The sequence below is a fragment of the Euwallacea similis genome, chromosome 5 (assembly GCF_039881205.1).
Source record: "Euwallacea similis isolate ESF13 chromosome 5, ESF131.1, whole genome shotgun sequence".
Lineage (NCBI taxonomy): Eukaryota > Metazoa > Arthropoda > Insecta > Coleoptera > Curculionidae > Euwallacea > Euwallacea similis.
In genome coordinates, this window is record NC_089613.1 from 6062285 (window position 1) to 6087901 (window position 25617).

The 25617-nt window shown below is 33.7% G+C and overlaps 1 protein-coding gene across 2 annotated transcripts in view; it reads left to right on the top strand.

The window, feature by feature from the left end:
• The first annotated feature begins 16323 nt into the window (after positions 1-16323).
• Positions 16324-25617, top strand: part of LOC136408835 (Kv channel-interacting protein 1-like) — a 154238-nt gene continuing 144944 nt past the window's right edge. The window contains exons 1-3 of one of the 2 annotated variants that reach the window (XM_066390017.1): positions 16324-16380; positions 19663-19871; positions 21088-21156. In XM_066390017.1, coding sequence (XP_066246114.1) covers positions 19733-19871; positions 21088-21156 — 208 coding nt within the window. In that variant the 5' untranslated portion in view covers positions 16324-16380; positions 19663-19732. Of the gene's footprint in view, positions 16381-19568; positions 19872-21087; positions 21157-25617 lie in introns of those variants that run through there. The other variant, XM_066390018.1, reaches the window with a different exon arrangement.

Here is a 25617-nt window from a genome sequence, read left to right on the forward strand (position 1 = left end):
CCGTTAAATTTCGAAAAAATTATTGATCTATATGTCGTGCCAGAAGTGCTGAATTTCAAGGCAGCACGATGAGATTTGTTAAAGTTACGAAATCGCGCTTAATCAGCATCGTAGAATAACGGTTGTGAAGGACATTGGAAATTGCATAAAAATTTCTGTCTTTTGCAATTTGAAGCAACATTGAAATAGGAGGGTATTACCCGTGAATCAGTAAGAAGCGAGTGCAGAACAGTGAAACCCACAGTATTTTTTATTTATTAGTGAAAAAAAACTGATTTCATAGTGGCAATTACCGCATCCTCAACTGCACAACTTTTAGAACTTAAGGAGGTCTTTGGAAGTTCCCAATTCCTAATGAAAAGCTCGACCCCCCGTTCTGGAGCAAAGAGAGGACATGCGTTTCTTTGATAGCCTCAAGTCGAATATCAACGCTGTTGGCATAGAAATACGCGTTATGGTTGCACAACCTTAAGATAGGAAACGTAATTCATGGTAAGCAATCAAAAAACGGGATTCCACCATTACGCAAGCAAAAAAGCAAAATCCCACCTGCAGAATGCTTCTGAATAAATTTCACTCTCACATTAACCTGAAGTAGTGAATAATAAAAAATGTTAACTGAATTTATTGTAGGTACATCGTTGAGGATTCATTCATTGAAATTCAAAGAGCGAGTGTCACGATGAGTAAGTTGGAAAAGGTTTGTTTGAAGTTCGTTTCAAATTTCCGAAATACGCAATCGGAGCTTCATTCAAGTAAATGGAGAAAGACCTTGATCAGGTTGTTGATATGATTCATGTGTTTACCTGGCCCGCGTAGGATGTTTCTACATAGTGAAGGTCGGACTTAATTCATTCAACACACATTTCTTCCAAAATTCTCCTTATGTTGACTGCTAATATTTATCGTCATCATTGATTGGAAAACTATTGAAGCATTTGTTCAGCAAAGCTACATTTAGCTACAGTCATTAAATTATTTTTCTTTTTATAAATTAAATTAAATTAAATTAAACTTAAAAAATTGGTAAAGCTTAAATAAAAAAATGGGAGAAAACGCAATTTCTAACTTTCCGTTTTAGCAGTTCCTTCGCAGCTCCAATAAGTGAGAGATATGTACGTTAAGTACATTCTCTAAATTTAAATATTTAAAGATTGTCTACAAAAATGAAATTTTTTAAAGTGTAGCTAGGGAATTCAGCGTCGTGCTATAAGGAGTTCGACAGAGAAAAAAACTCAAAATCAAACTATTCCTTTGAATCTCTAGTCTTCTAAGTCAAAGTCAAGACTACAGCAACTGAAACATTCGAGTTTGACTTTGAAATATGCGAAATACGATTTGGCAATATGATGAAATCTGACTGCTAACAGAAATCTATAGAAATTAATGCTTTAAAAAGGGAAAGAAACTTTCATAATCGAACTGTACCTATGAGTTTATAGAATTTTTAACGTTAAAAATATAGCAACAGAACTGAGAATTTTGTGTTTTCAAAAATCAGAGGCATACTGGACAATTTACGAAAGAGATAAAATTTGAATAAAAACAAATATCTAGGAATATTTAAAAAAAATAAAAAAATTGAAATCTAAAAATTTTAAAAGGTTTTTTTAAAGCTCTACTTAACGAATATTTGAAAAAATAGAACCTGAGCACAAACAGAAATGTGAATATTAATGCTGTAAAAATTAATAAATACCTGTTAAATCGAATTGGATCTTTGATTTTTTTTTTATCAAGGTCAAACCCAATAATATTCCGAAGGTTAAAAAAAAGATTCTCAATGGCAAAAAAAATCTATGAAAACTGAAATTTTCGAGTTTATTAAGCAATTGCAATGCCAGTAAAATGCGATTTTCTCATGAGTTATAATCGCTGGAAATGAGAAATTATTAATTTTGGACGCTCAACTATTTGATATGGAGATGACGTTTCTACAAATGAGTTCTATACCCCATAACAGTTTTTAAACTAATTCTTATGATTATTCTCAATTTAATATTTTAAATCATGACTCAATATTTTTTCCTGTAATTTTCCAAATTAGTGCTACATGACCTACATAAAAATTACTTAAAAAAAACGTGGTCTGCTCAGTACCAACAACCGCAACTCATCTTTTTTTTATATACTTGTTTCTCTCTTATCTAGGTACTTTCAACTGATTAAAATTCTCAAGCTGTATTTTGGCAATAAAATCAGGCAGGATCTGACATAGAACTTGACCTTGTGCTTCTTCATGTAGTCTACCTACTTTTTGTACTAATTTAAAGGTTTAGTTTTTTGCGAGATTTGCGTCATGGAGTTCCAAATATTATAATGCCATAAATTATTCTCAAGGAGATAAGTAAGTAGGCACTTACCTTCAAAATGGCGCCTATGAAGGCCAGAAATGGATGGATGTATAATATCTGAAAAATATCATTTTTATTAGTAAATTTGAATTTTTATTGTTTATTTAAGTACCTAGTCGTTTCGTACTATTTTAAAATATTTTTAAGTAAGTAAAAAATACTAATAAGGACAGAAAGGACACCCAGAATCAGGACAAATAAAGTACATGTGGTTTTCTTGACCGCACACTACTAACCAGTACTGCCAAAAAATTTTACAGGTTTTGGAAGATATTTTTTTATAGCTAGAAAATGCACGCATGTGCGCATATTTTAGGAGAAGAGTCGAACTTTAGAGTGTTAAGATTGACGGTAAAATATTTTTCAATTTGTGGAACGATTTACTTAAAGTTGCGAACAATTCCTAATATGGAGTTTCTTTGAGTAAAACATAAATTGAGGAAGTGATGAATGTCCATTTGATAAAAATGAAAAATTTTTCACTCAAAGAGGAGATTTTGATTGATTTGTTGAGTAATCGTGAATTCATTTCTACATTGCGGCCAATTTTCTTAAAAATCACGAATCATTTTTTAAACCGAGTTTCTTACCCAAAAATGCAATTGGTAGTGATATAAGTAGCCACAAAATTAAAGTGTGAAATTTCACTATTTAAGAAGATATTTCGAATTCATTTATTATTCAAAAATATTTCCAAAAACTCATCTCTACATTGAGCTAAAATTTCTTAAAAAGTTTCTTTCTTCTACGGTCTTGAGAACCAATTCGGGAGGTTTCCTCCCTAACTGCAAAATTTTTCCTCAAAAATGAATGACCCATTATCAAATTTTTCATTGCAAAACTCCAGCTGCAATTTTAGTTAGCAATTTCTGTAACAAGTGATCGAAAACCCACGCACATTGCACCCACCGTAATATTGACAATTAATTTTGTCCGGCATCGCCTTCTATAACACCGATTTATATATTTTAATTTATTTTATTTATTGCAACTGGGTCTTGGACCATGCGGACTCATAGAGGATATTTGAGCTTTATTCATTAAATTCCTGTAGAAGATCAATTTTGCTGCGTTCATAGGCGAACATCTCGCACAAGAGATCTAATGCTGTCACATTCCGGTTCAATGAAAACTGTGTTCATTAAGATCTTGTTAGTCGTTAATTGATAAGTTTTCTCTAATTCTTTAACAATTTTCATTGATATAATGACGTTTAAGGTAGGAACTACGAATCGAGTGCGATTCTCCATTAACGCGGAAAGAATGGAGTCTCAACAAACTCTAATAGAGATAATTGCCCCAATATGTTTTTAGATTTCTATAAATTTTCCTAGATGGTTCCAATTCGTTCGGAGTTTTTCCACTTTTAGGGGAAATTTGTCATAGAAGTTGGTGTGCTTTTTCTCCCCAAAAAAATTAAATTCTTAAGACATTCGTACAGAGAGGAATTTCCAGGAATTATTTCTAATTTTTAGGTCCTCAAATATTCATAAAAACCCTTGTGATTCTGTCAAAAACTAATGAATATTCCAAAAAGGCTTAAAAAAATCTAAAAATTTGAAATTCTATTACTTAATTTTCCCAAGCGTCATTTGAGTTCGAAAGAATCCAGTTTGAGTTGACTCTGGGAATTCCAGACTTCAAATGGATCGTCTTTTTGTGCAAAAATCAAATTCAACAATTTGATGACAAAAAACAATAAATAAAAAAACATATATGCAATTTTTGTGCACAAATTGTATGTTTGTATTCTGGGGCAGCCGTCAGCTACCATGAACTAATGGGTAATGTCAATTTTGTAATCAGTAATTGACAAAAAAAGTGACATTTTAATGACACGAAAAAGAAGACCGTGAACTGTGTCACTTTTAATGCATTAAGTACCTCTTTTACGGTCTAGGCGTTAAACAGTTCTTCGATCACTGCAAGTTTAATGTATAAGCGGCAGTAAAGCTTTTCTGTTGCCGTAAATTTTTTTGCCAAATTCAATTTTAAGTATGCTAAAATTCCTATTTAATTTTGGGCAATTTCTTCATAACTTAAAATTTCCAGGTGTTGTCTCTAATGCGACTTTGATGATGTGCGGATAGATGGTGCCATCGGTTCTCCCCAACTTACGCCAAAATAAGTCACACCAATAACAACTCGAAAATCTTCCTTCTATAAGACCTTTGATTTTTTCCCACAGATCTTCTACTTTTCAGCCTAGCGAGACACGAGCCGAAAAAAACAAATTTATGTGGTATATGAAAATGAGAAGTGTAGGCCCAGTGCGGTTCTTGACCTGAACACTTTTATTTTCAACATCAGTCAAGGTTCTTTTCAGTTCAGTTACGTTCCTGATGACTTCATTGTTCCCATTTGAGGCAAATTTAGCTACGATTCTTCAGCAATTTCAACATAAAAATGTGTATCAATTATTGTCTCACGAGACATAAAAATTCATGAACGTTTGAGTCGCTAATTACAGCGGATTAATCTGAGTTTATTAGTGCTTTGACATTCAAGAACATGGTGGGTGTTTGCGCTTACAACTTTTACAACTTGAGAATCGGCATTAAATTCAGCTTGATGCATTTCTCTTGTTTATAACATAATTAAAAGCGTGCATTGTTTATGACCTCACATTTATTGTTATGGGCAAACATGGAGATATATCAAATGAGATGGGTTTAGGAGGTACCATATCGGAATCCTTTTAGATAATTTACTCTCATTCATATTTAAGAGATAATGAATCATCATGTTCAAATGCATATTTTCTCGTTTAGATGCACATCTATTTCTGGGTTTCTACAATAATTCCGGTGAATCCCTAAGACAAATATAATTACTACTTATGAGCAAAAATAACAGGTGTGTGGTTTGTCAAACATAAATTCAACCAGCTGGGTTTGTGCGGTTTGGAAAATCGTATAATTTGCGTTTCAGCAACTAATAAACTCCTATTTTTGCGGATATCCATACGGTTTTCACAGGTTTTTTTGCTAAATTTATCACATAAAATATCCAGTTCGTAGACGACCTTGTAACTCGTGCGAGCTACTTGATCTGACAATCAATAGTGATTTTAGTATGCAAAAAAAATATTTATTTTCGATTCGGATCGGCGACACAGAAAACTGCGCACATACCTGAACACTTCACCACACAATGAACCGAACGCCGAACCAAACACTTAATTGGACGGGGGAGGTTTGCGTTCTTCCCGATTTATTGCCGCGAACAAAATAAGTGTTTAATGCGACGTTCGGTTCGTTATGCGGTGAAATTTTAGTTTCGTACTAAGGTCTAAGTTCGACGTTCGTATTAGCTCTTGACGTGTACTGGGGCCCTTCAGAAATCGTATACCGTGTGTTAGACCACTGCTTGTCGTTTAGAAATTGGTCTAGGCCGCGCACCAATTCCATATATCTCACTACACCACAAATACATATCTGGTGTGAGTGGTGCCTTAATGTCTCCCGGAAAAAGGAAGATTTTGCAAAATCACAAGTTTCGCAGTGAAGATGAAGCGAGGCTAGTGTTCCTACAGGAGAGTTTGGACAGTAGGGCTCTTTGTTCGGAACAAGTGGACCAAGGCCAAATTAATATACAACCACTGGAAAAAAAATGTGTAAATGACGATAACGCTGTACATTAGACTAGAAGAGTGAACATTAGACTAGAGAAGAGAAGCGATGGTGGGGCATTCCCTTAACACACATCAATATGCACACCACCATGGAATAATATGGTGCTGAACAACCTCAATGGAAAGATTTCGCAGGACCTCAATACTGGGGCTATTGGCTCAGAAATACGCCTAGATTCTGAAGGAGTCCTCAATAGTGCCTTTCCTGGCATCCTCTGCAGAAATTCGATTTAAGAGGGGTGGAACAGACCATTCAGCATTGAGTACACTGTATGCTTACAAATGTAATATACACTACTCCCATGGGGGACTCTTTTTGGGCTGTCAAGAGCTATGCACAGGAAAGTGCCTACTGATTTGGAAGTAACTATGACTCTTTTATGACTCGAAGTGCTTATAATCATTCTATTGGTATACTCGCCAAATAGTGTAACACTAAAGGGTCACGATTCAAATTGAGCCCTTCATTCGTGACACTTAGGGCTTCCTCTCCCCCGATCTCATTGTTAGAAGAAACGGGGTCACTGTGAATATCGGTGTCTTTATTTGTTGCTGGGCTGTCCGACCACTCCAGAACAATTTTAGTAGGAAAGTGGCCACCTGCTGTCCCTCTCAGTTCCTGGAAACCAGCAAGAACCTTTACCCCGATGGTCAGATTTCCATGTCAGGATCAACCTATTCCCTAACGTCGGGGGTTTTGCATGAGTAAATTATGATTTACCATACCCCTATTTCTTTTTCCATTCCAAAAGCCGGAATTCGATTAAAAACTTGACTCACAAACTACTTGTTGGTTCGCCTGCCTATCACCTTTTCCTTCAACTAGGAATTAAAGCGATTTCTAATCATTTTAGAGGAAATATGATAGGTAGATAATCAATAGAAAAAAACTCCAAACAATTTATTGGAGCCGGATACCTTACGGTATCTCTAACGGGACAGCTACAAGGTGGCCTGAAATTTACCCACATTATATAATTTTTCCTAACTTTATACTGAGACTTGCGGGACCGGTTCCAGTGCAAGATGATCGCCCAGGATTTGCTCTTCTCAACGCAGTTTTATTAAATAATCAAGATGATTCATACGATAAAGCCATTCCAATTCGGAGCAAGCCCCCAAGCGTAAAAATTCGAAAATTTTGAGACCTTCTCACAATTTCCCTACTCGACCGATTTCAACGTTCCGTGGGCCCCCGAGGTCTCTCGATACTCCGAGTTCCGTCAGGATTAATCGATGTTTACAACCTGTATTGCATCTTAACCGAACGAAATTAAGGTGTTTCGATTTTTTAGGCTACTGCTCCGGCCCCCCTCATCGGATCGGTCTCACACAGACATCATGAGAAAGCTCAAACACTTCTCGTGCGAATGAGCCCTCGCTTATCTCACAGCCCAGACATAACGGAAATTATGGTCGAAGATTGAGTAAAAAGCATTTCGATTCAAGATCAAACAAGACTTACTTAGACCAACACGGTTGGTAATGTGGTTGGATTGGCGGACGACGCTGAGTGAAGATCGTGGATGTAGGGTGAGGAAGCGGTTGGACACATCCAAAATGAATATGGAATAAAAAACTGCCAATTTGAATAGATGGAATGTATTGTTGGGAGCGAGTTATAGAATGATAAAGTTGCGAGTTAGATCGCGCCGAAATGAGAAGATGAGAAATTTTGGTTTAAATCAGAAAGTTGCTCTAAAAAATCGTTGATTGGGTAAATCGGAAAATTGATCACCGACTCATCAATATTACCTTTAGGCCACCCAGTCTCCACCTCTTTTCGTCCAGGCTACCATACTCCAAACTCCTATTAAGTTACAAATTCCAAAAGTTTTCGTTTCGGTCATTTTAGCCTACTCAAATTTCCGTATTTACCTTAAGGTTACTGAATAATCCCAAACACTTCTATTTATCTTACTTCAAGTTAATCAGGATTTCAAAGTTACGTTCAGATCACTTTATGAAATGCAAAAGTTTCCTTTTAGGTTACTTCATTTTGATCTTCGCACACCATTTAGGTTACTCAGGAATCTCAATTTCATAATTTTAAGTTGCTTCGGATTATTTACTTTCTGAGAGAATTTTCCCAGAAAGTTTGGATAGTTATTTCATACTTTCGGTATTTAATCTTTAAATTTCCAGTTTTTTTGCATTCAAAATTTTTGACGTGACATTTCAGTTGATTTTCCAATCAACCTGAAGTCGAATTAACTCGTGGAAAATTTTTTATTCTATTTCGCACGTGATTTTCCACGTGTTTACTTAAAAAAATCAAATCGAAAACCGATATTAATTTTAATAAATGAATTTCTTCTACAGTTTTATTAAAATTTTATTTAAAAAACTTCTTCAATGAAATCACTTTTAAAAATAATAATAATGTATAAAATAATCAATTGCGGCTAAAATCATTGTGAAATCAAAAGAAGAATAGGCTATGGCGACATCTAGGAACAATTTGGCGAATTGAACTATCGGCGAAAGAAGAAAACTAGGCAGTTATTGATTTGGCAACATGCAGCGTCTAATGCTTAGGCTAGTTGGCGATAGATGTCGCTTTAGGACAAAGTAAGGCTTAAAGTTCTCACGGCATAGTGAATAAACTACTTAAACACAAAATAAAATATTATAGAAATAAAATAAAGTGTTTTTGAATAGGTAATAAAAGTATCTTTAAAATGAAGCATCACACATCTCTATTTCCAATCATTTAAAAAAAGTTGAAATTGGAAATGAAATTTCCGAAAAAATTGGAGAGAACATCTGTCACAAACACCCAGTATAATATTATATATTTATTATTTTTGTATCTTTAAAAACTCTATATAAACTTGACCAAAAATTTTGTTCTATAAATAAATACGTCCAAATGTGTGGTCATTTACTCAATATCGATCTCTATACCTGATATAAATCATTCTTTAACCCCTATAATTTCCTTTGCATGAATAAAAATATGTAGGTCAGTTATTTTCGGCCTTAGGGCAGGCAAGAACACCCTTTAACTTCCCAGTGGAAGGCACCAATTGGCTCGTATAAGACAAAAAATAAACCCTTTAAAAGGAAAATGGCAATTAAGTCTGTAAACAATCCAGAATAAAGATTTGAAATTAAATAACGCAGGAAGAAACAACTTTTGAAGAAGATCCAAACCCACTTACTTATACGCGCAGATGAAACTGTTTTTACCTCTTTTTTATTAAATTGAATTTTCGCCCCATTTTTATTTATCACAAAAAAAAATCATCTCATCAAAACTGTCTATAAAAACTGCACTTTATACACCGATAATATAACCTTTTTGGTATCTTATTGATTTTCCAATGGGGCCCCAAAGCCAATAGCTTTATGCATTTAACGCCACGAATTTTATTTTAATAATTTGGAGCCTCAGCTATTGAATTAAAAGTTAGTTAAATGATTGAAACAGATTGTCCCGCTAGTTCGAATTATTTAACTCTTTTACATCTTGGAATTAAACATTAGATCTGGCGGAGTATTAATGAACAGATGTTAGTTATTATACTCCCTCATTTCTTAATTCTCTTGCAACAGCCCCCTCGTTCGATAAGTGAGTGATAGCTGGAGATGTGTGATATGTGAAAACTATATTTTTCACATGGATACTGTGCGAAAAGTGCATACATTCCCCATTATTTGGGCTAGTCGCATTGCTAATTTGAGTCGATTGAAAGAAAAAAGTTGAATTTTGTATACAACGGTGTCATTGTCTATAAATAATTTATTTCAATTTGGAGTATTTGATATCTTTGAGGCAGTTGCTAAGATCTTGTTGACCTCTTAGTGTCTGTGCTTTGTGAATTCAATATGTTTTTACTGTCGGATGAATTGATGTTTCCACGAGTATCGATTCAATTAAGATTTAATTGCTTAATGGGAATGTGTTATTTTGAGTGAACTTTGGCCAAAGGTTAAATTATTTTCGTTTTCTTTTTAATGTGAAAATTATCTTTCTTCTGTAGATATGAGGTTCTTTGTTGTTCATTAGAGATGCGTGTCCTACAAAAGTCCTTCAGGCGAATGACTCAACTTTCTTAGTTTTCGTGTAATTTAAGGATTAATAATAACAGGTTTTCAATGCTTTTTACAACAAACACGTGATTCTCTCTAGGGCCAGAATATTTTTTCCGAGGGATATCCTGTATATTATTACTTACTATGAACCTCCGAAGAACAAGGAATCATTCTTTAATGTGTTTTATTGTATCTATTCGGTTCTCCACACATTTTAGTGATAGTAAGTTCGGAATTTAAAAATATCGGTATAATATTTTTGTATCATTTGAAAAGCTAAAATTCCACCTTTTCATTAGAACATCATATATGTATATCAGGTGATTTTTTCATCCTCATTTAGGTTAAGTTACCTATGCGCATATCTATTCCCACGTGTCTTAGTTTTCGAGTAATAAAACGATTCATAAAAGCACCTTTTCAATGCTTTTTAAATAGGGTGTGAGGAAATGATTTCCTCTAAGTATTAGAAACCTGATTTTTTCCCATCGGATATCCTATATATTATTGAACATTATGAATCTACCAATGACGAGGAGCAATCCCATAAGACTTTCCTATAGGTACCTTTGACTCCTTGACAACTTTCAGTGTTGATAGGTTCGAGATCTGGAAACTTGTATACGTTACGGTCCCATAGTTTGGGACGCTAAAATTCCACCTTTTTCACCACTTTCTCACATGGGACACCATATATAGTATTAAGTAATTTGTTGAATTCGCCATTTATTTGGATCAATTTACCGACATACATCCTTATACCCATCTATCTTAGTTTTTGACTAACTTGAGGCCTTCATGATATTGAGACAGTATATTAGCAACTATCGCACAATCTTACCAGGTATAGAAGGTCACAGAAACTCCCTAATGAGGACTCACACTACCGGTTAAATCCCGAAAAGCAACACTTGAAAACTATAGGAAATCGAAGCGTCCCGGCTAACCCATAAAATAACTTCCCGGCTATTGAGAACAATATGCGATATTTTAATATCAATTTCAAGGTCCAAGTTGACCGATCAGCTGTCCACAATCACTATTCCGCATATAGTATAAACAAAATGAAGTATATTGTTGCAATTTAACAATCTCAAGTGTGACGTAGTTACGCGCATTACAAACTAAAACGGCAGCGGCATTGGATACCTGAGAATATTACGGTATTACGTAATGAATTCGACGACCTACTAAGCGTATTTGTGGCCGAGATCAGTGCAGTTCCGACTCAACTTGCTCAGGGATTAAAGTCACAGGTTTAATATAATTCAAGGCTCATGAGAGATATTAGAGAAGTGAATGGTATGAAGGAGTCGAAGTGAGATGTATCGAAAACTATAGCAGACCTGCGGCGCAAAAATTCCAAAAAATCACATTAGCATAGATATTTTTTATTAGCAAGATATTTCCTTAATACATCGTCCTACACCTATCTCCAATAGATTTTATATTAATCGAGGCTTCACGAGGTCACGATGTCAAAATATTCAAATATCTTGTTTTCTCGTTTTAGGTGCGAAAACTCCACTCTTCTATATAGCGCATCATAAGTGATTGCATTTCTTAAATCTAGTGCATATTCGGGCGAACATCCATCCCCGAATGGCCTTCGACACATTATCATCTGATAACAATATAGTTATATTCGAATGTTTAAAAAGAAACTTGCCTACTGAACTTTTGTCACGTGCAAATCTGCTTTTTTCATTAAACCATCGAATTTACAGAATACAAAAAACGTATAAAGAAATCAAACAAAAACTCAAGACCCACGTCCGATCACTTCGATTTATTGAATGTCAAAAATGCCTTGAAAGCTGCCGCACTCCTTTGCCCACAGTACTGCACGTAGACACTAAATTCTTAGTCTGAGGATGTTGAGAAAAACTGGCAGGATTGGCAACCCAAAGTGATCAATTTGTACGAGTTGCAACACAACAATATCGTAATTATTATGGTAAATGAAACAATCAAAAGGGTCATCTAAGAGGGTTAGATCTGCTCATCTCGAAGGCCTTTCCACGCTTTTCGCCTTATTTAAATAGATTTTGGTGATTTAAGGAGATCAAAATGTTCCCACATGCAAATATCTGATTATATGCGAATTAAAATGATGAATGTTGGGCCTGATTAAACATGTACCGTTGTTATGGGAGATATGGATAACCTCAATTAAGATGCTGTCAACAAAGGTGGTGCGGCCTGTAATTTTGGGTTGTTGGCCCGAGGACTTTTCTAAGATGTCGGCGATCTTCTTGTTAATTTATAAAATGAATAAGCGAATAAAAAAATGAAATTAATGACTTGTTTTGGGGATATGCAAATTGAGCATTTTTCGTGTGATGCTAAAGCAATAGGAGCATTAGATTTTTTACATTCATGGATCAAGAAAGACTAAGAACAAAAAATTGTGGGTTTTTAATACGAGATCCTTATAGTCTTTTGTGTGATCCGCCAATATTACCGATCAATTTGGGTGACTTGCAGGTTTAAATAATGTGAAGCCCGCTGTCAGCGATTTGATACGATATTGGCAAGCCAAATGATGGAGTAATGTCCATTTTTAGTAGACAATGGCGTGGGAAGATGGCTTTCGTATAAGGATATTTCAAATTTTGCTTGAGGTTTCGGCACCTTTTGAGGAAACAACAGACACCACTTGAAACCAGCAATGGTAATGTGACTCTTGAAAGAGGGGTTCTGACGTCAAAACTCGTCCATTAAGGCCTAATATGTCAATATCCTGGTCACTTTACCAACAAGATAACGTCCATAAAGATGATAAAATCAGATCTGAGTATTGGACAATGTCTTTCTTTGCATGGAAATGATCTTCTTGGTAAAACTATCAATAAATTGGTGATTTTGGCACCAATATAATTTCCTTTTCCTAAGAAACAACAAAATTAGAGTGGACTCAATTTTCCCATTTCCATAGAAACTAAATTGCCGACAAGCGTTACCAGGAGGTTGAAAAACCGGGCCTAAGAGTTTGATGATCTGAATACCTTAAGGAGTTTTGATAGCATCAGATAATTTCATTCTCTCAGATATTAGTTATAGAATTGTTCAATTTTTCATTGATCTCAATACAGTAGTAGAACATGAATAAAACACTTCTGTTGCTCCTATATTCAAAATTAAGGATCTTCCTCAGTATATTCCTGGTAAAGTAGCTCTTAGTTTTAAGCTTCTTAGTTTAAAGCGATGTACTAAATTATTTAATTTAAGATCCAATTAAAATCGTTTAATTAAATCAGTTAATTTTCTTAGACAGGTAATTGTACAAAAACCTCATTCACTAAATATAATTGTAGTACTAAGCAAAAAATCTGAAGCATATCGGAATCGTTAGATTGTTCAGTTCCTTTAAATCCTGCGCCAGACGATGCGTCGAACATCTCGGTCGGGCTCCCACGGTTCTAATTTATTGTAGTGCTAGCGAATAGATTATATGGACTATATCAGTGTGAGAGTTTGTGACTTGAGTGCTACGGATAAGGTACCTTCTACGGTCCGGTTCCCACGGCATGGGGCAGAAACAGCGTGCTGTAGAGAGTATGCATTTCTCAAGATAAAAAATCTGCGTATTGCGAATCCCAATTGCGAGTTGCAAAATAAGACTTTAAAACAAAATTGTTACCAGTTTCTTGTCCGGCGCCCATACCATCACGTTCGACATTCACTCTTTGGTGGTCCGCATCATCATACAAAATTCCTTCAGGTACTCGCGATTGCCTCGTTTTGGAACATTAAAGACTGGATAATTCGATAATTACTTACTACGAGTAGGTATATGCCCAACATTTGTTTTGGTTTCGGTCCGAGAGTTAAAAAACGATTTTGAGGGAGAGAAAAGACATTTTGAATTTTGACAATTTTCAAAAATATTTCTCGAGTTGAACTTCATATCCATGTTCCTCCGCATCCAGTCTGAGTCCCATGAAACCAGCTAGGCGAACTAAGTTTCGTTTCTTCGAAGAAGTGACTAAAACTTTCTCCGAAATTAAGAGTTTCTGAGGCAAATTCGTAGTAAAACGCCTGAAAATCGCATTAAATTTTGAATTATTCTAGGGAACCCGAGAGCTCAGAAATGGAACACGGCCAAAGCGCACCAAGACCCAAAAACGAAATATCGAAAATTCTTTCCGATTCTCACGCAATGAAAGTCGAAAGGAATTTCCAGGAGAGCTCCGCTTTGAAATACCTGAATTCATAGAATATTTCCTTTGATTTTCCTAGGCTAAGTCAAATTCAAATCCCATAAATCTCCCATGTAGTTTGAATTCTCCCCAAGTAGGAATCCTTCATACATGCCATTGCGTAAACCGAAGAAGATGCGATTCTGGGAAATTCGTCTGAAGTCGATCGAGCCTCATTAGCCTTAATAAGAACACCTCGATACGCATCGGCAGTGTTAATTTTCGATTTGAAGCCTGAATGCGGCACTATCAAATTCTTTCAATATCATATATTCGATACAATGCAAGCAATTGATCATTAGATTTGTAATAAAGCTCATAGGCCGCTACTGCCTTCAGTTGTTCTGGGAATTGGATAATAGTTCACCAAGATGGGGATAAAATTAGGTAGTGGTTAATCTATCTCTTTAAAGTCAATTGGAGGAGATTAGGTGAAATATTCAGTCTTTCCCAAAATTTTCGCCCTTATGGGCCAATTTGAATCCTCGGGGTGTACCATCAACACAATCACTAAATTCTGTGTTACAATGTTCTTCGGAAAAGACCTCTTTTAGACCGTCCGAACCGATTGTAAGGGAAAAATACCGGGAACATTCATATGAATGGGGAGCTGTAGTAATCTGGTCAGTACCATGTCTCTAGAAATCAAAGAAACTCTATTTTAAATTTTTATGAGCCATACAGCAACCGATGGAGCTTCGAAAAATTATTAAATTCCTTTAAGCAAAAGCCTCTAAAATTGTCCCTATTCAAGAATTTTTTCGGCCTGAATTTGCAAAAGCATTATAACAACAAATCCCAGATCCAAAAGTTGAATTTTGAATGTCTAACAATTCGAAATCTTTAATATACATAATTTTCCATTTCGGAGAAATCGCACTTTCAAAAAGAGGTAAAGTCTCTCTAGAAGTACGATTTCTTTCCTTTGTCTCGAAACACTTTTCCATTAAAAAAAAAATTCTATTCAATATATTGATTATTTTGCATCAAATCTTGGAAACCAAGATCAATTTGGCAACCCTGTTTGCGGCCTATTATAAGCTCCAAAAATGGTAGCTTTTTACCTACTTAATCGTTTTTGTAACTCTCGTCGTTCTGGAGATATCAACGATAGACACACTTAAATGACATACTCTATATGTTGCATATAATAAATCATTAGAAAACTAATTTCCGTGAAACTGAAGTAAATCTATGTGTAGTAAATTGATCGGCATCATCCTTCCCACTAATTTCATTGCTCAAACTATAATGAATAACAATTTTTAGATTTTCAGAAATTCAATTTTTGTGATACTTAGAAAAAGCAAATTGCCGTAGACTAGTCAGCAGCGTGTCTGCAATTATCAAAGACACTTACTTCTGACAATGTTGATTAACTATAGGTCTTTTGTCGAAGATTTTGTGACCTTTCCGCCTAAAGTTGACTATTTTATCAAAAGGACATCAGACACATATAATGCATAGGGAGTTTAGGAGACAACTGCAGTTTACCGTCAATAAAACTGACGAATTGCCGTGGGAACCTGACTTTAGCAGGCCATTTTTGCCCATAACCCCAAATGTTTTTAATCTAATATTCGTTTTTAGAATAAACAATAATTTGGTGTTGTTGCCAATAACTTAGACACCATTAATCTGGCGCCACTTCGAGTTTACACATATGAAAATTTGTCCTTTCCATCATCTCGGCACAGCTGTATTCTCCCATCGTACCATTTAGTTTATGACTCAAGTAAACAATTTATTTTCGCAGTTTTTGGAATTTTTGAACTCGCAATAACGTTCAATTAAATTGCTCTTGTTCTCTCTTCGAATTAGTTTTCATTAGTGCTTGACCTATAACACCATTGGAGACATGGTGACATATTATCCAGTTATCCGAAAATAACTTGGACTATTTCCAGCTGCCACCTGAGTGGATTCTCATGCAATATTTTGCTCAGTTTCCGCGATATCTAGCAAAACGACGAAATTGCGCGTGGTTGTGTTCGGCTCCTCGGTTTAACGTGTTTTTATGTTTTTTTTTTAAGATTTACTATGTATTTTTAATTGTAAAACTTGTGTAATACTGTGACATTAGTTATACAACTGTTGAGAATAATAGAATTTTCTGCTTAGAACTGAAATTTTGAGGTTTTCGACTGAAAAAGTTAAGTACTTGATATATTTATTGGAGAATTAAGGATTTTCAAAATTGTTTAAAATTTTGAAAAAAATATTTTTTTAAAGTTTTTTGAAAAAAAAAATTTAACTTAATTTCAAACCTTTTTCTGGATTTTGAAGGCATTTCTGGAAAAGATTTTTCGATACTCTAAGGAGTTGCTGAAGTTTTTCCCGAATTAATCTAAAAAATTTCAGAGAATTTTTGCTTCTTTTTAATATCTATTTGAAACTAATAAAAGCATCAGTGATAGTTTTCGCTGATTGTTAATGGGTCTACAAGATTTTGTGATAATTTTCGAAATATACTCAGAAATTTTTTATTAATTCATCTTTTTTGAAAATGTATTTCTGAGGTTAGAAATACTCCAATCAACTCTTAAACGAAGTGTTGAGGTTAAGGAAGGTTAACGAGGTTAAGAAAGGGTCAAGGATTGTTTTTAGACATATCTGAATACTCAGTAGATTGCTCGAAACTTTGCAAAATATTCTGAAATCTTCTAATACTTGATGAAATATGAGGTAACTTTTCTAAATTACAAAAAAATCAAAAATTTTCTGAGACGTATCTAAATATTTTACAGATTTAAAATACCTGTCTTGACTAACAAAAATTTTTTACGGCTCCGAGAAGTTTTCTGGTATTTTTTAGAAGTTGCGTTTGATGTTTTTGACAGTTTTCTGAAATTTTTCTAAATATTAACTACATTGGTAGGGGTCTTCAAAAAGTTCTAAAGTTTTACGCAATTTTTCAGATCTCGTCTAAAATTTGAAAACGTTAACATTGATGTTTTTGCGTCATTGTCTAAATATGTTAAAAAAGGCATTTTTCGGAATTTTCAAAAATTTTATAATTTATTGAATTTCACGTATGTCTTTAAAATTATAATGCCAAAATTGATGAACTAAAGAGGTCGATTATAAGAATAGTTGTCCACAATTCCGGGTATCTCTCCAAATATGCTCGAGAATTAGAAAATATTATTTTTATCGATATATAAGATGAACAGTGCAATTAACCAGATGCAGAACAAATCGGTGTTGATTTGCAAATTTAATTTTTAGATGCAATGTCCCACATAAATAAATCTACTTTCAGAGTTAGGCAATAGATATTATTAGATTGATCAGTATTGCCGGACAAAAATATTCGCAAATGCAGGAAAATTTGCAGTATTTTAAAGTAAAACATCTAAAAAATCTAGAAAAAGTATGAAGAAAAGCTCTAACTCAGTTTTAAAAAAAATTGATAGAAACAGCATAATTTCGAACCTGATAATGATGTTAATTCCTTGACATGTATATATTTCTGATTCTCAGATTTGTTGCCTTTCTCAGCACCTAATTTATTAATTGCAACGATTATTTCTCTAATTATTCTCCATCAAATTGACTGATATATTTACTTTTACTTGTAAAATATCTGAGAGGATGAAAAGTCATAATGGCCCTGTACAAATTCAATTAATTTTGATGTTTTTGATCAGGTGCAATATTTATTTTTTCTTCTCCACGTGGGAAAATACTTCAAACCCACAAATTAGCATCTAAACTCTAGAAAAATGTTTGGATTTAGCAATTTTGATTTCGATTGAAGATTTCATTATGCTGAGTTAAATGTTCTTGATTATTTTTGCTATTATTGCCCATTTTAAAGGTTTTTTTTTCTGTTTTTGGATGATGTGTAAATTGTTAAAAATAAAGGAATCAGCTTTTTTTTCTTATGTAAATAACGGCTATTTATAGAAAAACACAATGGAAACACGAACTTTTATTTTGTGCGGAATTCGATTCCACGATGGTTTACATTATCTCATTTGGTACAAATAAAAATCACTTCGTTGAAAAAACACCGATTCCTAATGTTTACCCGTTCTCATTGTTTTAAAAATATTTACAATTCGGATAACTAGAAACTATTTTTCTTGTTGCAACAAATATACAAACCAATTGGCTAATAGATTGCTGGAAATGTAATATATACCGGGGTTTTTTGAAAAATTTTTTTACTTGCCTTACAGTCCTGATATGGCCCTGATACTAATTAAATGTCGAACAAAATGTTAATATTTTTAGAACGTGTATCAAGATTTTCAATGATGTATGTGATATTGATGTGCTGTATTTACATGCTCAGCGAAGAAGATTTTTTTTCAGTTTTTGGGTTACCATGCAAATTTATTTTTGCAGCCCTAGTGTGGCCCTGATAATCCTTAGATCATAATGAAAATTGGTCAGTTTATAGAGAAAGTTTCAGTCTTTCACAGATATGTATCTGTGTTATATACTCAGTAAGTCAATTTTTTTAAAATATTTCTAAAGTGATTTCTTTATCAAGGTGCCACCTTGGGTAATCCTCCCTGGTAATCCTCAGATAATGACTAAACCTGATCAATTTATAGAGCAAATTTCAGACTACCAAATGACATTTATGATACTGATGCGCATTATATGTATACTCAGTGAGTCAATTTTTTCAGAATTTTTTGATATTTTTGAAGAGTTTTCTTTAAAAAGTTGACAACTTTGTTTCCAGCCCTGGTACAGTTCTGATGATCACCATGGCCATACTCCATTTATTGCTTTTTAAGTGCGCATCTTTGTTTAGTGTACCCTCATGTCGTGTGAAAAAGGCAAAATGAACAAAAAGAGCTTTAGATTTTTGAGTTTGGAAGGGTAGTTTTGAAGGTCCTCAATATCTTTTGAGTAATCTCTGGTATAACAGAAATATATTTTCCTTGCTTCTTATTTAGATAAAAGCTCGCCATTTTATGATTGCAGTATTTCGATTTAAATTTAGTCTAAAAAGCTCTGAAGAGCCGTCAGTCGTCAGTCTAAACATCACTATAGAACTAATCTATTATAAATATGCAGATTTAGCTGCAAATATCGCTCATCATAGCTTATTCCGTAGTTTCCTGTCAATTTCTTAAAAAAGCGAGCATTTTATTGCTTTTTAAATGGTGGATATAATCGAATTTTAAGTGTGCCGTGTGTGAAAAAAAATCCAGAAGTATTTCGACGTTTAATCCCCGTGTTATTAGTTTTGCGACATATATATATATATATTGATACATCGATCCGAAAATAGTTCTCAAGTGTGCAGACCTTCTGTTGCAAGCTTTTCCACTTTAAATCCCTTGCAGTCATAGAATAGTACTCAATTAGCTGTTGCAGATCCATCAGCAATCATTGGAAATTCCTAATATTTACTTATTGTAAATATCTCACAAACAATAATTAAATATTCAAATAAACATACGTTTTACAGGGCATTAAACTTTGATTAACCATGTGAATATGTTTCGAGACTTGTGGTGTCTATAGTGATTACGTGAACTATGAGTGATCACCAAAACGATAGTGATGAGCGGATTGAGATGGGGTTTTACGGCAATGGGAGGCAGAGGCGGATTTCGCGAATGTCCCAGAATCGAAATAAAAAGTCGTCAAATGCTTGCCTCAACTTCCTCAAAGGTGGTACGTATCCTCAGTGGTTTCACATTTTTAAAAATCGCTTGAAATCCATTAAAAAGTAGTTGTCCTTTCGAACCACGTTGGAATGGGCTAGACGTTTCCTTACTTCAAGATCATTTCTAGTACTTTCCATTAATTGACAATTTTCCATAAAAATCATAATAAACATAATCACTTCATGTTATGTTTTAAACCCTGATAAAACCGGCTCATCAGGCTTTATTTCAAGACAGTTTTAACTAGTTTAGCCAAGAAAAATCTTCTTAAACCTTGTTAAAACCGGCTTGAAATGAATCCATTTTAATGTAGGTGTAAGTCGGTCCTTCAATGGTTATTTTACATTAATTTCGAAGTAAACAAGGAACTGTTTTATTCACTTCAACCGCGCCAAAACTAGTTTCAATGACTTTTTCACATCAAAATTTTAAGAAAGTGTCTTCATATCACGATCAGTAAACGCATATCATGTTATGTCAACCCTAACTTTAAGTGAACTTATTTCAAGAGATTTGCACGCTTCTTCTTTCATGGCCATTCTACGAAAATATTTTTCTATTTCACACTATTTCACACAAAAAAAACGCACAATTTCATGCGGTCTTAAATTGCCAAAAGTGACTTGAAGCGAGGTTACTTCAAGACAATTTTTAATATATTTTTTAAGTGCATGTCCTCTATTTCGCATCAAACTGTGCGCATTTAAATTCGTCTTAAAATGATGCGTATTAAAACTGGTTTAAACGAAAACAGTTTCAAAACATATTTAAACCTTTTTATCCATCATTCGGCCATAAAACTAAATGCATAAATTGCAAATGTTTTTTCTTTTAATCTAGTTGTTTTAACTGCGTTTTGTCACGTATTAATAGCGTCGACGTTACAACTGCATCACAATACTCAATTTCGGCAATTAAATCATACACCGTGTGCCAAAGAAAATAAGAATGGAAGCCATACATTATCTTTTCACATTTTGCATTTGATTTACAACATCGTCATTAAACTAAATTTGTTGTCGACGCCACTGACCTGGACTCGAGCCACTGAACTTTTCAGTTTCAATTCGGAAATGCAGCTCGATCATCATTTTTAGAGTCTCAGAGATGTTGATATCTAGCATATTTTTTTAACAACTTAATATGTTTAAAGAAGGTTTGAAAAAAATTAAATTTTAAATCGTGAAGTATACATAAATTTTGACACAAATACTTTTTTGTAGCCTGGGCGAAGTTCACCGAGACCAAGGATAAGTATGGGGACTTAGACAGTTTGGAGTTGTATTATTTGAGTGAGTACCAAACCTTCACATCCCATATAATATAAAAAAATATTTTTTATTAGTTATATATATATATGTTTTTTTAAGTTTATGTATTTTAATGTTACCTCCATTAATAAGAACTATACTCAGTTTGAGCTATTAACATAGTAGGCCTTCCATGTTTAAGTTGGTCGTTGCTAAGAATATGTGCTACCATCTATGATGCAGAAGTCTGAAGGACTCGCCTTTCAGTGATACTTAGTTTTGAGAAATTCTTCAGAAATTTAAGCTTAAATTCAGTTCATAGATGGCGAAAGATGTTTAATTCATAGTATTTTATAGAAATCTTGATTTCATGGTGAATGAAAATTTTCTCTTTGAAATTAGATAATATAATGAAGAATACTTGTTCTTCAGTAAGACAGTTGCCATCTATCATTTACTACATTAGTATTCAGTATAGCCTAGAGATGGCGAGAAGTAGGGTGTAAATCCTTTAAAACCTTGATATTAAGGTGGAGGAAAATTTTTAATATGCATAGTAAGTTAATTAATTTTAAGTTTTTTAAATCTTCAGAATTAATCAAAAATGCACAATTTTTTCGGTATTTTTTTGCATTGTGTTAACCAGTATATTTCTTAATTTGTGAATGTTTTGCAAAGTCTAATACCGAATTTACTTTTCAAAAAATTAACAAATTCTAAATGGAAAAATTCATGTCGTAGTGAAACTTCACGACAAAATTTTCAGTATTTTTCATTATATTTATATATTAATTTTTTTTCTGTTTACCACTATTTTTTTCAACTTTTAACAATTGAGACTTTTTAAAAATACTGTAAACGCGCCACTGTAACTCATCAAATTTAGGTAGAGATATAATTCTAACAAATTTTAACAAAAAATTCCTGTAATTTACTTGATTTACAACGCAAATTGCAAGAGTTTGCATCGTATAAATCACTCTTTACTTTGCATATTTTTGAATGCCTAATTTGACTAATTCAGTAAAAGAGAATGTTTACAATTTTTTAGGGGAAATAGAATAGGTCCTTGTTTTACTGAAATTGCTAACCAAAATTAATTTATTTTTGGGTTATTTCGGTTTTAGTACTTATTATTGATTATTGGGATAACATTCCTCTATCGGATGAAATATTTTCCGTCAAACTAGTCAATTTCAATATTACTTCTTGTGAAAGGAATTTGGTGAAATGCCTCGTACATAATAATTAAATTATATAACTCATTTTTGGTATTTTTTACATTTAAAATTGCAGTTAATTACCCCCCTTGAAACGAACCGCTAACAGGCGTATAAAAATAATTCCAGGCTCGCATTTAATCTTCCCAACGAAGAGAAATTCACCCCAAAGCCTCACTAATTCCTCAATGCCTCTGTCGAGCTTTAATTACCATCAGACAACCATTCTTCTCCCTCTAAAGGAAAACGTCGCCGTCTGAAACAAAAATAAATTACGGACCAATCTATTGATTCTTTCCATTAACTCGTTTCCTTAATTTCACACGTAAACTCATTCTCGTGTTGACTCGGTCTATTACTTTTCTTTTCCATTTTTTTCCATTTAGACACAGCTGGGACGGCGAAATTTTCAAAGCTCTAGGGAGGAGAAGAAAAATGCTTTTTTTACGTCCCGAAGTATTCGACGGAAGTCCGGAAGGAAATGTTATCATTAATTTTTATGGGACTTGAAGTTGAAATTACTTTCTCAATTTGTTTGTTACGCTGAACAGCTGTTTTGTTTTTATTTCGTGAAATAAAAGAGATTGATGGAAGGATAATTGCTCTTGTTACTGATTAATTAGCAATAATTGGGCGTGGTAACCGTTACTGGGAATAGGTAATATTTACGAAAATTATTATTTTGAGGTGTAAATTTTACGTGTTTGGAGTACGAAAAACTCTATATGGTATATTGACAATTTCAATGTAGTTCTGAGCGCGTTGCAGCTACAAGAAATGCACAATATAATCAGAATATATTTTTTAACTTGGTAAAAATGATATGAAAATTGCTAAAAAAATCCTTATTGTTATTTGCAGTTCTAAATTTAAAATTTTGTTAGTTAATTTTAGGAATATTTCCCAAAAAACTGCTAATTGTAAACCGTGATGTGTTGACCTCTCCAACGTAGCATCAGGCATTAGTTACCAAAAAAGTTGATTTTTTGCTTGTGGTAATGCCTCCCTCAGAATTACTCAATTTTAATCGCGATTTCGATGTCTAAACTCCGATCCCTTGAACTGCAGAGAAATTACCAAAAAGTAACAGATGCTGTCTCCCTTATCGAGTAAATCTGGCAAATCTCTTCTTCCCAAATGGCTCTAAGCTACGAATAGTTGAGTTTCTGCATTTCAGAAAAGATCGGAATCTCTTTTTACTACCCAATATCTCGAATTAATCATTCGTTATCCGGGCGTTTTCGTATGAGGCAAGGATTTATGGATTTTAAAATTTATGAGGGCATAATTCCTACGAAATTCCTTGGAAGAGTTGGTAAGAATGCAGTTTTCGTAAGAACCCAATATAAATAGCAAGTTGATCTTAAAAGAAAAAATCATAATACCGAACAAGAACTCCAAGTTTTTTCAGCGGCCTAATTTTCCGTAAAATTATGTTTCTTTTAAAAGGGAGCGCATTTACTTAAGGAAAAAGTTTGAGACACGTCAGATTCGGAGAGACACCAAAGTTTGCGGAAGCTTTGAGCTCTCTAAGGAGTTAATTTAGAAATAAAATTCCCCAAAAATGCCCCGGTTAGAAGAGAAGTTGTTGGTAATTTTAGACAGTGGCGTGCAGGGAAAATACTTTCATTAGGTAATTGAAGTTAAAATTAATATCTCAAAGCCTCCACATGTTGGGCGGCCACTCCTTGGATGGCCAAGCCTCCCATTTGCACGCCGATTTAACAAATTATTGCAAAAAGCTCGATAATAGGAGAGCTTTTTCTGTGGAAAGTCGTTAAGTGTCTGATATTCTCCCGTAAGAGGCAGATAGTTCGCAATAACCTAGTTAAAATGCCCGGTGTCGGATCAATACACGATACCATTAATCAAATATCGTCTTCGACAAAAGCTCCTCGCTATCTCCCACCGACACTTATCCGATAATTTTATTATTCAGAAGCGATTATAATTGAAACGAAGGAGAAGCCAGAGCTTTGAGCTTCCTATTATGGGCAAAGTATTCTGTTTGTATAATTAGTATACCTAGTAATTATTACAAAAATAATGCAAATATTGTTAATTAATCTTGTGATTACTGGTAGTAACTTGTTAAATGGAAAAAGCACTAAAACGAGAAATGTATATTACTTCTTCGGTCACTATACAGGGTGTCCCACTGAACTGCCATTAGACGTTTTAGGAAAACTATTAATAGCAAAGTTATGAAAGTTTAATGGTTTGGTGAGAACCATGGGGCGACCTCACCTAAAATATTTTCAATGACGTCACACTTCAGGTTGCACCGAAAGTCGATACTTGCTTGCTTATTTGAAACGGAACACCCTATATATTATTGTATTTTTGGATTTTACGTTCAATTTTAATATAAGTTTATTAATAAGTTAACTATCTTAGAAGTAATAGTTTTCGGGATATGTGCAATTGAATGTTGAAAGTGACATATGCAGATGTCTGCAGAATTGTAAGGTGTTAATAAACGGAAAGATATTTTGTAACTCTTTTTTGTTACAATATTGTAAAAGGTCCATATTTTAGTACGTTTCCAAGCTTTGCCAGATATTTTCTATAGGGTGTTCACAAAAATAGAGCCGACCTGGACATCAAAAAATGGTCAAAACTTAAAAATTTTAAATGAAATCCTATTATTTTGATGTACTATGAAATTCTGTTGAAAAAGAATCTCTGTTCATATTGAACTACCTAAAGTAAAGTTGCATAGTCTTTGCGTAATTTCGTTTTATAAGTTGATGCAGGAATTTTAAGATGCAAATATGAATGCGAATATTTTTTAATAAATATAGTATATATTTTGTTCTATAAGTCTGTATGATTTATGTCACATAACAATAGCATTTTGCTGGTATTTCCATTTTCCATAAAAATATTTATTATATTTTCATTATATCTTAGAATTAGGGGTGGTACTTTCACCAACTTATAAAACGAAATGATTCAAAAACTATGCAACTTTACTACAGTTAATCAAATATGAATATAAGATCTCTTTCGACATAGTTTCGTAATACATCAAAACAATAATAGGGTCTCATTTAAAATTTCTAAGGTTTAACAATTTTTTGTTGTCCAAGTTGGCTCTATTTTTGTGGACACCCTATAGAAAATATTAAGTAAAGCTTGACAGCATACTAAAATATGCACCTTTTATAGTATTGTGACGAAAAAGAATTACAAAATAGCTTTTCGTTTGTTAACAATTTACAATTCTGCACACCTCTGCATCTATTACTTTCAAAATTTAATTGTATATATTTTGAAAACT